Source organism: Trichechus manatus, unplaced genomic scaffold, assembly GCF_000243295.1.
Source record: "Trichechus manatus latirostris isolate Lorelei unplaced genomic scaffold, TriManLat1.0 scaffold00061, whole genome shotgun sequence".
NCBI lineage: Eukaryota > Metazoa > Chordata > Mammalia > Sirenia > Trichechidae > Trichechus > Trichechus manatus.
Window position 1 is genome coordinate 8,795,294 of NW_004443997.1, and position 14,191 is coordinate 8,809,484.

The 14,191-nt window shown below is 48.2% G+C and overlaps 1 protein-coding gene across 1 annotated transcript in view; it reads right to left on the reverse strand.

Annotated features, from left to right (window-relative positions):
* Positions 1–5,014: 5,014 nt before the first annotated feature.
* Positions 5,015–14,191, reverse strand: part of FBXW8 (F-box and WD repeat domain containing 8) — a 140,430-nt gene continuing 131,253 nt past the window's right edge. The window contains exons 9-11 of the mRNA XM_004379119.3: positions 10,424–10,597; positions 7,787–7,897; positions 5,015–7,055 (exon numbers count right to left, since the gene is read on the reverse strand). Of these exons, the coding sequence (XP_004379176.1) occupies positions 6,905–7,055; positions 7,787–7,897; positions 10,424–10,597 (436 nt within the window). The 3' untranslated portion in view covers positions 5,015–6,904. The remainder of the gene's footprint in view (positions 7,056–7,786; positions 7,898–10,423; positions 10,598–14,191) is intronic.

A 14,191-nucleotide genomic window follows, 5' to 3' on the forward strand; every position in this document is an offset into this window, starting at 1 on the left:
AGCCTCCACCCTTAGCGCCCTGGCAATTGGACTGTTATAGGCAGCAGGTTTACGCTCTCTGGGTACATGAGAGACCCTCTAAAGCCCTGTCTCAAGCTCTGCTTCCAAAGACGGGTCAATTCTGCAAACATCTGTTGTTCAGAGCAGTGGATCGGGGGCGAGGGGGAGGCCTGCTTCCCACCCTTAAGGGCCGGCATGTGGTGAGAGAGGCAAACCCCGGAACACAAATCAGAGTGCAGTCATTGTCCTGGGAGGAAGTGGGTGTGAGCCCCTCACTGCTCCCTGGGCCTTGCCTCGCTGCTCCCCGCTGTGCTGCAGGGGGAGGTGGGTGGGGATCCTCTAGTTTCTGGCTGCCCAGAGAGGAAGTCCAGAAATTCGCTGAGACAGCCTAGCATGGGGGACTTGAAGACTAGTAGCCCTTGTTGGGGAAGTGTCTCAGAAAGCACCCCCCATGCAGCGGTGTCACCCTCCCCTCACACCTGCCCTTTCTTGAGTCGCTGAGACCACGGTGTCAGTGAGCAGTGGGGTTGCTGGCATGGCCACCCTGGGCCCCGGGTTTTCTGGGACTCTCCCCCTATTTGGTTCAGTTTTGTTGTCTTCAACTAAGGCAGTTCATTAATGTGAAATGTTTTTATAAATAAATAATAATGTCCCGCCGGCCCCTGCGCCCTGAGTTCCAGTTGGGAGATGTGGTCACCATGGGCACACATCAGACGTTTCCACTTGCTCAGATACCGAGGGCCAGCCAAGTAGCTGACGCTTTGGGCCAAGGCTTACCTAAACAGCTAATTAAAGTGAGGTTCATTCACTGTGAGCCTAGTCCATACTGCTCAAAAGAAAACCAATTTGTTCAGAATCACTAAGGGTGCCATCTAATTGGCAAGGTGGGTGCTCATTTCCACCAGAGCATCAGCTGGTGAATTCACCAGAGCTGGCCTGCCCAGCCACCATGTGCTGTGTGGACGAGGTGGTGTTTCTGCGCATCCTGGTCATTCAGGAGGTGGTCAGGGTATCCAGTAGTCGGTGCAGAACTGCTTCTGGACAGGGCAAGCTGGGCCCATGGTCTAGTGGGGCTGCTGCGGGGAGGCCACTGTTCCAGGCGGGAGTCGCAGCAAGGCCCTGCCTCTGGGCAGAGCCGTCTGTGCAGCAGGACAGGGCAGGGGGCTCGAACACAGCTCCTGCCACCTACAGGATTTGTGGGAGCGCCTGCACAGACCTGCCCCGAGTGCGCAGGCCTGCTATTGCCTGGATGGGGCCATGAGCTGTATGTCCAGAGCAGCCTGAAGTAGGCGATGTGTTTGCTCTGGGATTTGTTATGAAGTCGGCAAGGGACAAAAACAAGTGCGTTTGTTAGGAGTCTTCCTTCTATCAGAAATGAAACTGGTGACGAAAAGTAAATAGGCAGAAATAAATTCGGAGACAAATATTTGAAGGAAGCTGGTAAGAAGTACTCGGAGGGCGAGGAGTGAAGCAGGCTGAGCAGGCCCATGTCCTCGGGTTGCCAGCGAGTGCCCTTCTCTTTCCATGTTCTTTCACCCATTTGCCGGGAAGCTGGTTGAAAGGGGGTCTAGTCCTGTAATACTGCCATATTACCGAGGGAAAAAATGACCAGAGCTCAGCTTTTGGATGTTAAAGAATATGGTGATTTGACACGAACACATTAATTTGGTGGGTTTACAAAAGGGCTGTGTAATGGAAATCTAATACAAGAAGCTCGGGGGAACATTCTGCAGCCCCATTAAACATGAATTATGGATAAGGGAACAGAGTAAGATTACAACAGCTTCCAATTTTGGCCAAACACTGCCTTAGGGAAAGAATTACTACCAGACTTTAACAAAACAGTTGCATAATTTCCTGGTCCAAGGGCCTGGAAAGTTCTTTTTGTGCTTTGCTAATAGGAGACAGGTCGACTGTGGATCTGATCCTTGTCACTAAGCAGTTGAACCTGTCCCCAGCTCTGCCATGCTGGGAGCAGCACAGTGTGATATTACTAGGCTGGTGGAGAGTTAAAAATACAAGTTGCCTTGGCAGGGATTCCGCAAGCACCTGCCTTGCAGGCTGTCTGCCCACGCGGTGACCTTGGGACATGAGTCCAGTGGGAGGAGCCAGCGTTTCCACGGCGACTCCACAGAGCTGCGCCTATCCCTGGGGGCTTCCAGAATCATGGAACAGATGCCTCCAAGGGTATGGTGAAGGATGCCCTCTGCCCCTGGGAGGACTGCTGGGCCTTCTAATCCACTGCTGAGCCCGTCAGCAAGGGCCTAACTCAGGTCTTTACAGAGACAGTGTCGGCACCCCATAGTGGCTCCAGTAGGAGTAGTCAGGTCAGCAACGTGTGCTGGGAGCGGCGTGCTGCCTCCTCCACCTTACAGAAGGACCAGGCAGCATTTTTGTCCCAGCACTGTGCAAGGGAAGATCTGACACAGCAGGCTCAGCTCTGGGGGCGGGGCATTCTCCCTCCCTTCCTGCAGAAGAAAGGCCTCGGTGCAGAGCAGGCGAGGACCTGCTGCTGGAAGCCCACACTCAACATCAGAGGCCGAGCGCACACGGAGCCCACATGGCACCCACTGCAGCCCAGCGAGAGCCGATCTGCCATCCCACATTAGAGGCAGACACCGTCCAAATCGCTGCAGGCTCCGCTGCAGCAGCCAGGTAACCATCTGGCCTGGCCACGCAGGGGGACGCCGCAGGGCTGTGAGGCTCCCAGCGCTTTGGCCCAGGCCGGCCAGCGCCATCAGCTTTCTGCTGCCACAGCTGCTGCTCAGAGCAGAGGCCCCGAGTCAGGAAGGAGACAGCCCCCCGTCAGGATCTCACAACAGCAGGCCACCAGACAGTTCTGTGGCGAGAGAGGACTTGGGAGGCTGTGACTTCAGCAGGGGCAAGCCCGCCAGTTTGCAGCAGCTGGTGTTTGCGATTTCACATGCAAACTGGGGAACATCTGCCCTTAATTTGGGGCCTCCTGTCCTGAGGCAGAGCCCGGGTGGTGCAGAGGTTAAGGGCTCGGCTCCTAACCGAAAGGTCAGTAATTCAGATCCACCATCCTTTCCTTGGAAACCCAATGGGGCAGGTCTACTCTGTCCTGTAGGGTCACTGTGAGTCGGAATTGACTTGACAGCAATGGGCTTGGTTTGTTTTCGTCCTGGGGATGTCGCTAACAGTTAAGTGCCTGGCTGCTGACTGAAAAGGCTGGCAGTTCAAGTGCACCTAGTGACAACTCAGGAGAAAGACCTGGAACTCTACCTCCCCAAGATCAGCCACTGAAAACCCTATAGGAGCAGTTCTACTCTGACATACATGGGGTTGCTATGTGTCGGAGTCAACTCAACAGCAATTGGTTTTTAGCCCTCCTGGGGGTGCCAGGAGGAGCTGTAGTGGGAAGTGATTAAGAGCTTGGCTGCTGACCAAAAAAAAAGGCCAGCAGTTCAAATCCACCAGCTGCTCCTTGGAAACCCTATGGGGCAGGTCTACTCTGTCCTATAGGGTCACTATCAGTCGGAATCGACTCGATGGCAACGGGTTTGGTTTTTGGTTGGGGGTGCCGGGGTAGAGGCCTTCACCTTGGGGCTGTCAGCTTTCCCTTTCAGAAAGGACCAAAATTTCTAGTCTTAGGGAAATTGTTTTTCCTTTGATCAGCTGAAATCTAAGCAGTAAGCCAGGGGGAGATTTCTACTTTGGGGAAAGTGATGCCTTCCCTAGAATCTTTTAACATACTTCATTGCCTGAGCAACAGTTGCTACCAAGGCAGCCTATGGCTGGGATTGAGAAACACAGTCTAGTAGCAGAGATGAAATTCTCGGGGGGCCTCTAGTCCCCGTGGAGACACTGATGAAAGATACCACACTTCTGCCAAGAAAAATTCCCTTGTGCACAATCTCAAATGTAATTTTGTGGGCTTCTTGGATTCTGGTTTAAGAACCCCTGTAGTGGAAGCTCTGGAAAAAAAAAATGAACTGTGGACTGTCAAGCAGGTAATCACGCAAAGTGAGATTTAAAGGCTGATGTGACGAGGGTGGGTGGCGTGGGCTAGCACACTGGTATCCCAGGGGCTTAGCATGGCACACACTGTCAGTGCTGAGTAATTTGAGCAATAAATAAACTGCAGAGTTTTAATATCAGAACAAATATGGATATATTATAAAGTAGAAAGCAAAAGTCATATAATGTTGTAAGACAAGACAGAAGATCTCAGGGGTTTTTGCCTCCAGATTCCCCAGCGGCATATTTGAGTCAGTTCTGTCTTTAGGGGAGATTGTGGGTGAAAGAATTTGAGAAGCAGAAGAGCTAAAGAAGAAAAGTCGACAGCAGATCTGCTAAAAACCCAGTTACAACTTGCAAAGATGCTCCCTCACAAGAGCCAGCAGGCGTAAAGGTAAGGTGGCTGGCGGGAGATGGACATGGGCCATTTTTAAATGTCTGGGTAAATGCTGATTATGAAGGGGCGTTTGTCTTTCCCCCACCAGGGTGCGTTCTTCCGAGATGCTGAGGTCTATCTACAGCAGCAAACACTGAGGCTGGCGTGCTCGAAGTTCCCCGTCTGGGCCCAATAAACTGTCCTCTGTCAAACCCAGGCAAGTTTTCACAAATGGGAGATGTGTCCTCAACAGCTTGGGGGAAAAGCCTGTGCTGGTAGCACTTTTACAGGGCACCAGCTGTTAGCAGTGGATGACAATAGTTTAAGACTCTGGTGTTTGTTACTTTGGTAAAATTTTCTCAGCCTACTTTCTTTTAAATCCGTAAATTATCTTTAACTGCTGCAAAGCTAGGAAATGTGAACTCAAGACAGCAAGAGGCTGCTGCTTGAAAAGAAAAAGTGTGTTAGGCAGTGGTCCAGGTGCAGGCTGCGTTGGGACTGTAAGAGAAAAATAACAGGGGCTGGATTACAGCCTTATAAAGCGAGGTCACCAGGGGGTCAGGCCACCACATGATGGTGAGACTAAGTAAAGTATCTCATCTGCTTGCCGAAGAATGGCTTCACACTGGACATCGTTTGGTTGAGAGGAAACAGCTGTCAACTGTCAAGGAAGGCTGTCTGAAATAAAGAAGCATGCTCTCTGGGTTGAGAGATGCTGCTGCCCAGGTGCTGCTCTTCATCTGGCCCCATTCTCCTTTCTGGTTGGATATGGGGTGGCACTTTTTCAAAGACTGAATATCTTAAGCAATCTGAAAAACCTTCTGAAACCTTCACAACTCCAAAGTTCTGGGCCTTTGAGTAATGGCAAGCCCTTCCCATAGGGAGGCTTAGCTTTTCTCCTGGATCAGGTGGGCACGTGATTCCCCACACTGAAAGATTGAAAGCACTTACTCTGTATCCCCAGTTATCTCCTTTTTTGTTTCTGATGGTCCCTTGCACCTTTTTTCTTTATCAAGAGTTACCTATTTTGTCTTTTCGGAAGGTTGTAAAGATTTTTACTATGTGTTGGTTTTCTATTTCATTAATAATACATGGTTTTATCCTTGGTTTTTTAAGCTTTCTGAGGGGCAGCTCAATTCATTTTATTCTCACTTTGTCCTGGTTTCTATTAAAGCCAGGACTTCTCTGGGTCTCATTCTGGCTGCAGGCCAAGGGTTGTAATATTCTGTGCTCACACTGTCATTCAGGTCTCGAGCTGTTTATAGTTTGTTTTTATTTCTCTCTTTAAACCCAAGTTAATTCAGAAGTGTTTGGAATTTCCAGGTGTATGTTTTCCTATTACAGTTTTTTTGCTTTTTGTTGATTTCTAATTTCACGGGGCTGGGGGTCGCTAGATTTGGCAGTGTGGCATCAGTCTTTGTGGCCTTTGTACCTGGTCATTTGTGTATGGTCTACAGATATATGAAATCCAAAATTCTGTACACATCCGTTGGTTCAAGCTTGTTGATGTATTAGGCAAGCCCTGCATAGCCCTAAGTTTTTTACTGATTTGAGGTGTTGACCACCCACTGTGAGGATGGATTTTTTTTTTTGTAGTTCTGTTTTTGCTTTGATATTCTGAAGGCTTATTAGGTGGAAGCTGCAGCTTAGAACAAATCTAAATCAACAGTAATGCAGCAGCTTGTGCTCGTCATACTTTAGAGGTGGAATTTACTTACCAAACTGAACAGTTCTCCTGTGTTGTCCTGTTTTATCTTAGCGGTTTCAGATAATGGTTCCCCCCTATAACTTCCCCTCTTCTCACTCATTCTCTACTGGCGAACCACTGTCCATTCCACGTGGAGGATGGGGTTTAGTCAACCAATATTTAGAAAGTATCTACATTGTATCACATCGTATGGACCCAAGACTAAGCATTAATGACATAATTATATATAATTACAAACCATGGTAATCACTGTGAAGAAAAAATACTGCTGTAGCAGATTTACTAGGGGTGGGGGTCAAAGAAGGCCACCCTGAGTAAAGAGCCGAGCTGAGATCCCAAGGACAGGGAGATGCCTGTGGCTCACAGGCCAAGAGACCCTGAAAGAGAAAGGAGTTTGGAGAGTGGAAGGATGGCCAGCAGGGCCGTAGTGATTCTGGCCTTGTCTGAAGAGGTGTAGTTTCTCGTCATGTGTACGATGATGCAGGGAGATAGATATGCGAGGCGTCTGGGAGTGTGGTGATCCCAGCACTGGCTTGTGCAGGGCAGTGGTGCTGTCACTGCCTCAGACCAGGTCGGGAGGAGAGGTCACATTTGGGGGTTGTGCAGAAAGGAGGAAATAGAAAAGCCAGAAGTGAGAGGATGCATGGAGAGAACAGGATAAGAGGAAACACACCATGACAAACTCGGTTTAAAGAATGACCTGGCAGAGGGGACAGGCGAAGGCAAGGCAGGAAGATGTGGTGTCACCCTGGGGTTGCTTTCTTCCCCCAACGTTTATAGCCCAGTGCCCCATTCCTTCATAAAATTGGTTCTTCTCCTTTTCTCCCTGCTCCCAACTGAGGTCACTCCCTAATAGTGTCGTAGGGAAAGGTGAGCGCGAGGTCATAGTTGTAGCCAGCCATGGTGTCATAGGACAAGCGGCAGATGGGCAGAGTGCTCTGGAAGGCCAGCTGGTCCACTGCAAACTCGTAGGCGTGGATCAGCCCCCGGTGCCTGAAGAGAGCAGAGAGGTGACAACAGGGCTCAGGACTGCGTTACTGGCTCCGGCCCCCACAGCATCTGCTCGGGCCGCAGGCACCTTCAGACAGGATTGCGACTCACTTTACAAACGTGTGCTGCGTGCCCACAGTGTGTCAGACATGCAAAGTGTTGGGACTAGAGAGATGACAGGCAATTGGACAAGTTTGGTGGAGTGTGTGAAGCACTCGGAGGGGAGGCATCTGCCCCAGTGGGGGGAGTACTGGGGGAACCCTGAGAGCCAGGCCAGCAGTCTAATTAATAAGAAAAAGGCACCTGTGCCACCTTCAGTCAGGGTCTCCCTTTGACTGGCAGCTGAGTTACCCAGCAGAGCATGAGGACTCAGAGGACTGGGCTTTGCCACTGTGATGACATAAAGTCAACCACAAGCAGGTCGCACAGGCCCCCTGCATGTGTGGCCTGCCCTCCCTCTGTAAAAGCCAGATAGGAGCGGCACCTCCCCGAGCAGCTGTCCTGAAGGACAACTGTGGGAGCAAGGACTTAAAACAGGCATCTGGATGTGGCTAGTATCACCCACAACATCTACATATATGTTCCCAACTTCCTATAAAAGGAGTCACGTGCCTGAGGGCATATCCTGCCAGGGACCATGTGGCACGGGGCTGGGTATCAGTCAAATCAAACAATGCTTGTCTTTTCTGAGTAGCTGCATACTCGCACCCCCACCCCTAGACCAGCCAGCTGACCTCCTGTGAGTGGTGAAGTTGTCCAGGTCGGCATTGCGCACCACCCTCTCATAAGGTACGTTGGCCGTGATGAGGCTGTGGCTATTAAAGGCAATGTGACGAACGGGGTGCCTGGAATGCAAAGGGAGAGAGACTTTTCTAAGGGTGAGTCCCACTGACCCGGAACTCATCCTACATCTGCTGGTGCAGCCTCGGGGGGCTGGAGCCGCAGGGAACTCTAGAAACCCTCTTAGCCCAGCTTTTCCTACAGAGGAGGAAACTGGGCCAAGAGGGCAGTGTCTCACCTCTGTTCCAAAGCTACTTTGAGCAAGACTTCTCTTATCACCAAGCACTACCTTGTAAAAAGTCAGGATGCTCTTTCTTTCTTTTTGAAGCCCCAGCCACTGGGTGTGTTTTAGACATAGAGGACAAACTCAGGCCAACTCGGCACCACATGGTGGAGAAGAGCCCCACTTCCACCTCCTGGGCTGGATGGCCTGGTCACTCCAGCTCTCGGAGCCAGTATCCCCGTCTGTAGGGGCGGGGAGGCGGGATCTCATGGTACCTGTAAAGGCCTCTCCTGTCCTAAAGTCAGAGGGCTACAAATGACACCACACTGCGCTGTGAAGGCACATTCAGAAAACTGTAGACCCAAATAACTTCAAATCTATTTAGCAGATGCTTTCACTGACCCTAAAGATATTTATCCAGTGCCTGCTATGTTCACAGTACTGAGCCAGGAGCCACAGAATAAAAAAAGACAGATGCCTGCCATCGAGGAGGCTCCTAACTACTGAAGAAGGTAAGATACGTACATCCCCACAGACGGGCAGTGTTTCTACAGCATGGTGTAGGAGGGAGAGGCCAGGGCTGCTCCTGGAGTAACTGGGGACAGGCTTCCTTCTTGGCCAGAGCAGAGGGTTCTTTTGAGAGCAGTGAAGGGGTCGACTGTGCCCTGTCATCCAGGGTTTGGGGCACCAACTTGACCAAAATATTCTTGGACAACTTGTCTTGGGCCAAGTAAGGCAGGAGGTGATGGGGGCCCACACCAGGGAAGGGATGTGAGAAAAGGATTCAGTCTCTGGCTTACCACCTGGCTGGCTGATGGTTCCACCAACAGAAGGAGGAGGGTGGGCTGAAAAGAGGACAGTGAGGCAGTCACGTGCAACTGACAAAGGACTGCCAGGCTAGAGCACAGAAGAGAAAGCAGGAGCAAGAGACCATGTAAAGACAGAAGTGAGGGATTGGCCTTGTTTGGGTGAAAACGGTAGCCCTCACTAACCCAAACTTCACCTGCCTGAGCCATCTGAGGGAGCACAGCTTTTCAAAGGAGAGAAAAGTGAGGTCTCCTGGCGTGCAGGCCTGGTGAAGTAAGATGCGGGGCTGCACTGTCCTCTCTGGGGCCCTTGACAACTGTGGGAGTTGGCCTAGGGGAGGAGCTGAGCCAGCTCTTTAAACCAAGAATGCAGTTTTAATCGCCTGTTGGCACCACCTGGTGGCAACTCAGTGCATCACCACAGAAACCAAAAAGGGCAGATGTACCTGTTTCCTGAGTGAGGAAGGGACAGACAGAGTTGGGCAGTGTAGTCGTCACACAGGGCTCTAGACCCTAAGGGCCATCTGTTAAGAGCTGCTGGCCACAGCACTGGCTAACACTGCCCTCCAAGGAAGAAACCAGTTCTGCCCTTAACTTCACCTCTAGGTGTATTTGAGAGGCCAAGGGAGGGAGGCCTCCAGTCAGCACAGGCCAGGCTGCCTGCCTGTGCTTAGGATAGCATCTACAAACCTTTTTGAATGTTACAGTTAAATTCTTCCTTAGTTAAGGCTAAAAGTATTCAGGCCTAAAGTGCCCTTTGAAACAGTTTAAGCGAAGTACAAGAAATGAAGATACTCACAGGTATACTTGTCACAACTCTCTGGGGTTGAGGACAGAGGGCCTGGAGCAGCTCTGCAGTGCACCTACACGTCTCACCTGAATCTCGGGGGGAGTCTAGCTGTGGTCTCTAGCTGGCTTCCTACATTTTTCAGTTACCTTTTATTTTCTACCCAGGGCTTCGAACCAGTTTGGTCCAGTTCAAACCCCCTGCTGAGAATTTGCATTTGCACCCTAGATACAGTGAATCAGAATCTACATTTTAACAAGAGCCCCAGGTAACTCTTATGGATAATAAATTTTGAGAACCACTGCTCTACTAGTGGTTCTCAGAATTGGTTCCTAACCAGCAGCATTAGCATGGCCTGGGAACTTGTTAGAAATGCGGATTTTCAGCAGTGGTTTGAACCAGGAAGAAACAGGTTTGAAGCCCTATTCTACCTTTATTAAAATGGTGGAATCCTAAAATAACCGGAACAACATTTGCGAGAAATTAGTTCTGTTCTTAGTTCTTAGAGAAACTTGGACCTGACTAATAACTGCTGGGTATTATGTCAATTTTAGGGCTGCACGAGAGAGGAACCGTGTCTGCAATGACCAGCTGGCCATTTCTGAGTCTCAGTTTCCTCATCTGAAAAATGGAGATGGTAACAGCTAACTAGTAGGGTTACGAGGAGCAAGATGGTAATGCATGGAAAGCAAAGCACGTAGTGCCTGGCTCAGGGTGACTACGTTGTCTTTACTATTCCTGTTATTACGAAAAGCACGTGAGGGAAGGACCTTACCGGGAATGCACCTCCCACAGCTTTTGATTCATCCGATAATCCCACACAGTGACAAGGCCCTCCTCGCCTCCGCTGACAATCTTCCAGTCATCCATCTGGACTGAGGAGACGCCAAGTTGGTGAGCAGAGAGCGACAGGGCGATTTTGTCAGTGCGGAGGTCATGGATCCTCACCCTAGGTGAGCACAGAGAAGGGATGTGTGGTTAGAGTTACAGTCTGAAACTACAGAGTCCTCCTCAGCTGTGCTGGTCTGTGCATGGCATTCCTAAGAAAACAGAATATCAAACCCCTTCTGTTACTCAAGAAAAGGTTTAAACACAGAAGAAAACATTCTTTGATGGTTACAGGGGTGGGGGGTTATTCACTAACTAGATAGTAGATAAGAATGATCTTAGGCAAAGGAAAGGACAGCACACACTACAGGGGAAGTCAGCACAACTGGACTAAACCAAAGCTAAGAAGTTTCCTGAATACAATCAAACACTTTGAGGGACAGAGTATCAGGGGTAGGGGTCTGGGGTCTTAAAAGCTTGCAAGCAGCCATCTAAGATGCATCAATTGGTCCCAACCACCTGGAGTAAAGGAGAATGAAGAACACCAAAGACACAAGGAAAGTAGTAGCCCTAGAGACAGAAAGGGCCACATAAACCAGAGACTTCATCAGCCTGAGACCAGAACTAGATGGTGCCCGGCTACCACCAATGACCACCGTGACAGGGAACACAACAGAGAGTCCCGGATGGAGCAGGAGAAAGATGGGGTACAGAACTCAAATTCTAGTAAGAAGACCAGACTTAAGGGTCTGACTGGAGGTACCCTGGAAAGCATGGCCCCTGCTGGACTCTCTATCAGCCCAGAACTAAAACAATTTCTGAGGCCAACTCTTCAGACAGGGATTGGACTGGACTGTGGGACATAAGGTGATACTCGTGAAGAGTGTGCCTCTTAGTCTAGTAGATACAAGAGACCACAGGGGCTGCTTCTGTCCGGAGGTGAGATGGGAAGGCAGAGAGGGTTACGAGCTGGTTGAATGGACATGGGGAATCAGGGGCAGAAAGGAGTGTGCTGTCACAGTATGGAGAGAGCAATCGGTCACATAACAATGTATGGATAAAATTTTGTATGGAAGACTAACTCGAAATGTAAACTTCATTTAACTACAACAATTAAAAACAAAAAAACCCCTTCTGTTGCAGACATCTAAAATCTCCGTATTAGTATACTTTCATAGGAGGCTAAGATACAATAGAAATGAACGAGTTGAGAGTGTACCCACAGCTATTTAAAAGTGTGTGGAATAAGACAGACCCAGGACAAGCACACTGGCTGCCCTGACCCTCACTGTATCTGTGGATCAGGGAAAAGACGACCTGCCTGGAGCAAGTCTGCTTAGCTGGACATTTGGCTCTGACTGGCACTGCGACTCCTCATGGGAGTCAGCCTAAGAAGGCTGTTCAAATGATAGGTTTTCTGCCGAGTACAGTAATTTTGCCAGTGGTACATTCTATTCAGGGCAAGAGGTAAATCAGCTATTACTTGTCTGTAACTCACAGCCTTACCTGGCTGGGAAAAGAACACTTTTGGATATTTGACTTTGTAAGTTCATCACCATCTTGTTGAAATCTGGAGACGGAATGCTCCTACAGTTGACCACGCATTAACAAAAGAGCTGGGATTAAGAGATTATTAATACTATCGAATATGCCATGACTGCCAGAAGAACTAACAAATCTGTCTCAGAAGCAGTACAGTCAGCATGCTCCTTAGAAGCAAGGATAGTGAGACTTTGTCTCACTTACTCTGGACACGTTATTATTAGGTGGGACCAGTCCCTGGAGAAGGACATCATGCTTGGTAAAGTAGAGGGTCAGCGAAAAAGAGGAAGACCCTCAACAAGATGGAATGACACGGTGGCTGCAACGACGGCCTCAAACATAACGCCGACTGTGCAGATGGCGCAGTAACAGGCAGTGTTCCATTCTGTTGTACACAGGGTTGCTATGAGTCAGAAGTGACCCCATGGCACCTAACAACAAAAAATGTGGACACTCTGCAGTCACTGACCTAAAGTCCTGAAATTACTTGCCCTGCAATCATCTGAATTTCTTTAAAAATCTCTTAAAACTATTTTTTATACAAGTATATGCTGAATTTCCACATAAGAATAAATTAGATAATAGCACAGAAATCTCTTGCCCATCAGAAACCAAAATTTAAGTACAGATTAATGTAAAAGGAAGAGACAATCACTTCCCTGAAAAGACCCCACTATCTAGCAGGGGAGCTGGACAAACAATGATAATATATTAAACTTGATCATAAACTCTGAAATATATTCTATGCCCTAGACTCTTTCATTGTATGAGCGCGCACACACATCTTTCAGAGTTCTGAGGGGGGTTATTTTAACACAAAGGACTCAAAGTGAGCTACCTATGGATATTCTGAAAGAATTTCTCCAAGTGTTGAAGCAAAATATTACAAGGAATAGGATATACCAACCCTCAGGCCATACAGTGAAGTACAAAACAAAGACAGCACAAGACCACAGACAGAAGTAAGACCTTAACATGTCTCTGGTGTTAATAGATGCACACAGGACAAACACACCTACTAACAGGAAGACTTTCAAGTGAATCACAAAGTATAACTCAATATTTGCTACACCTGAATGACAAGGAAGAGAGGCTACAATTTTACTATCAGAAAAGGTGGGCTTCAGGGCAAAAAGCATTAGATGAAGATCATACCTTATAACGATGAAGGGTACAATTTACTAAAGTTTTGGTAAAACTTGCCTGAAAAGCAAAGCAGAACTACAAGGACGTAGTTTTCTTTCTTAAGTAATTCAGTTTCTTTTAAGTCATTATAATCTATTCAGGTTTCCTATGTTCTTGAGTTGAGTATTTCAAATCTCCAAATTTGAAAGCCTAGATGAAATAAATGGCTTTCTAGGAGACAGAAATAGATTAAACAACAAAGAGCAAACTGAGGAGCTACCAAGAAGCACCACTCTCCGCAAAAAAAAAAAAAGGGGGGGGGGCACGTGAAATCTGGCAAAACTGTAAGAACTGCTCTCTCCAGTGCTGTGCAAACTGCCCCACAGTGCAGGGAACAAGGAAAGCGTCCCCACTGGAAGCCAGCACTCTAACCAAACCCTAACGGGACAATCAGAGAAAGCCACAGATCTGCATCAGTGCTAAGACCAGAAGGAAATATTCACAGAATCCACAGCAGCACACTACAAACAAGTAGACTCCAACTAGGAAGGGTCACTATGAGTTGGAACTGACTGGACAGCAACGAGTTTGGTTTTCATCACTGTCACAAATGAGACAGGCTACACAGTCGTCTCCATGGGTGCTGAAATCTGATGAAATACAACACTCATTCCTAATGAAAACATTGCTAATTTCCTAATAGTGATCTACCATCACCACCGTATTTCACATTGTTCTGAAAAAATCAGCAGATACAGTTAGACAAAAGAAAAATATGAGAGATTAAAAAATGGGAAGCAAATTTATCATTAGTTAGCAATGACAATCCAAGAATCAGTAATAATTCAGAAGCAAGTATTTATATTCTAAAACCCATCAATATCTTATGTACAAACAACCACTAGTTTCAAGAATGTAATTGAAGAAATAGCCCACTTACAATAGCAATTAACAGTAAAACACTCCATAATCATTTTTTCAACTTGGATCTCTTCCACATACATTATGCCAAAATAAATTACAGAGGGCTCAAAGAGTTAAACATAAT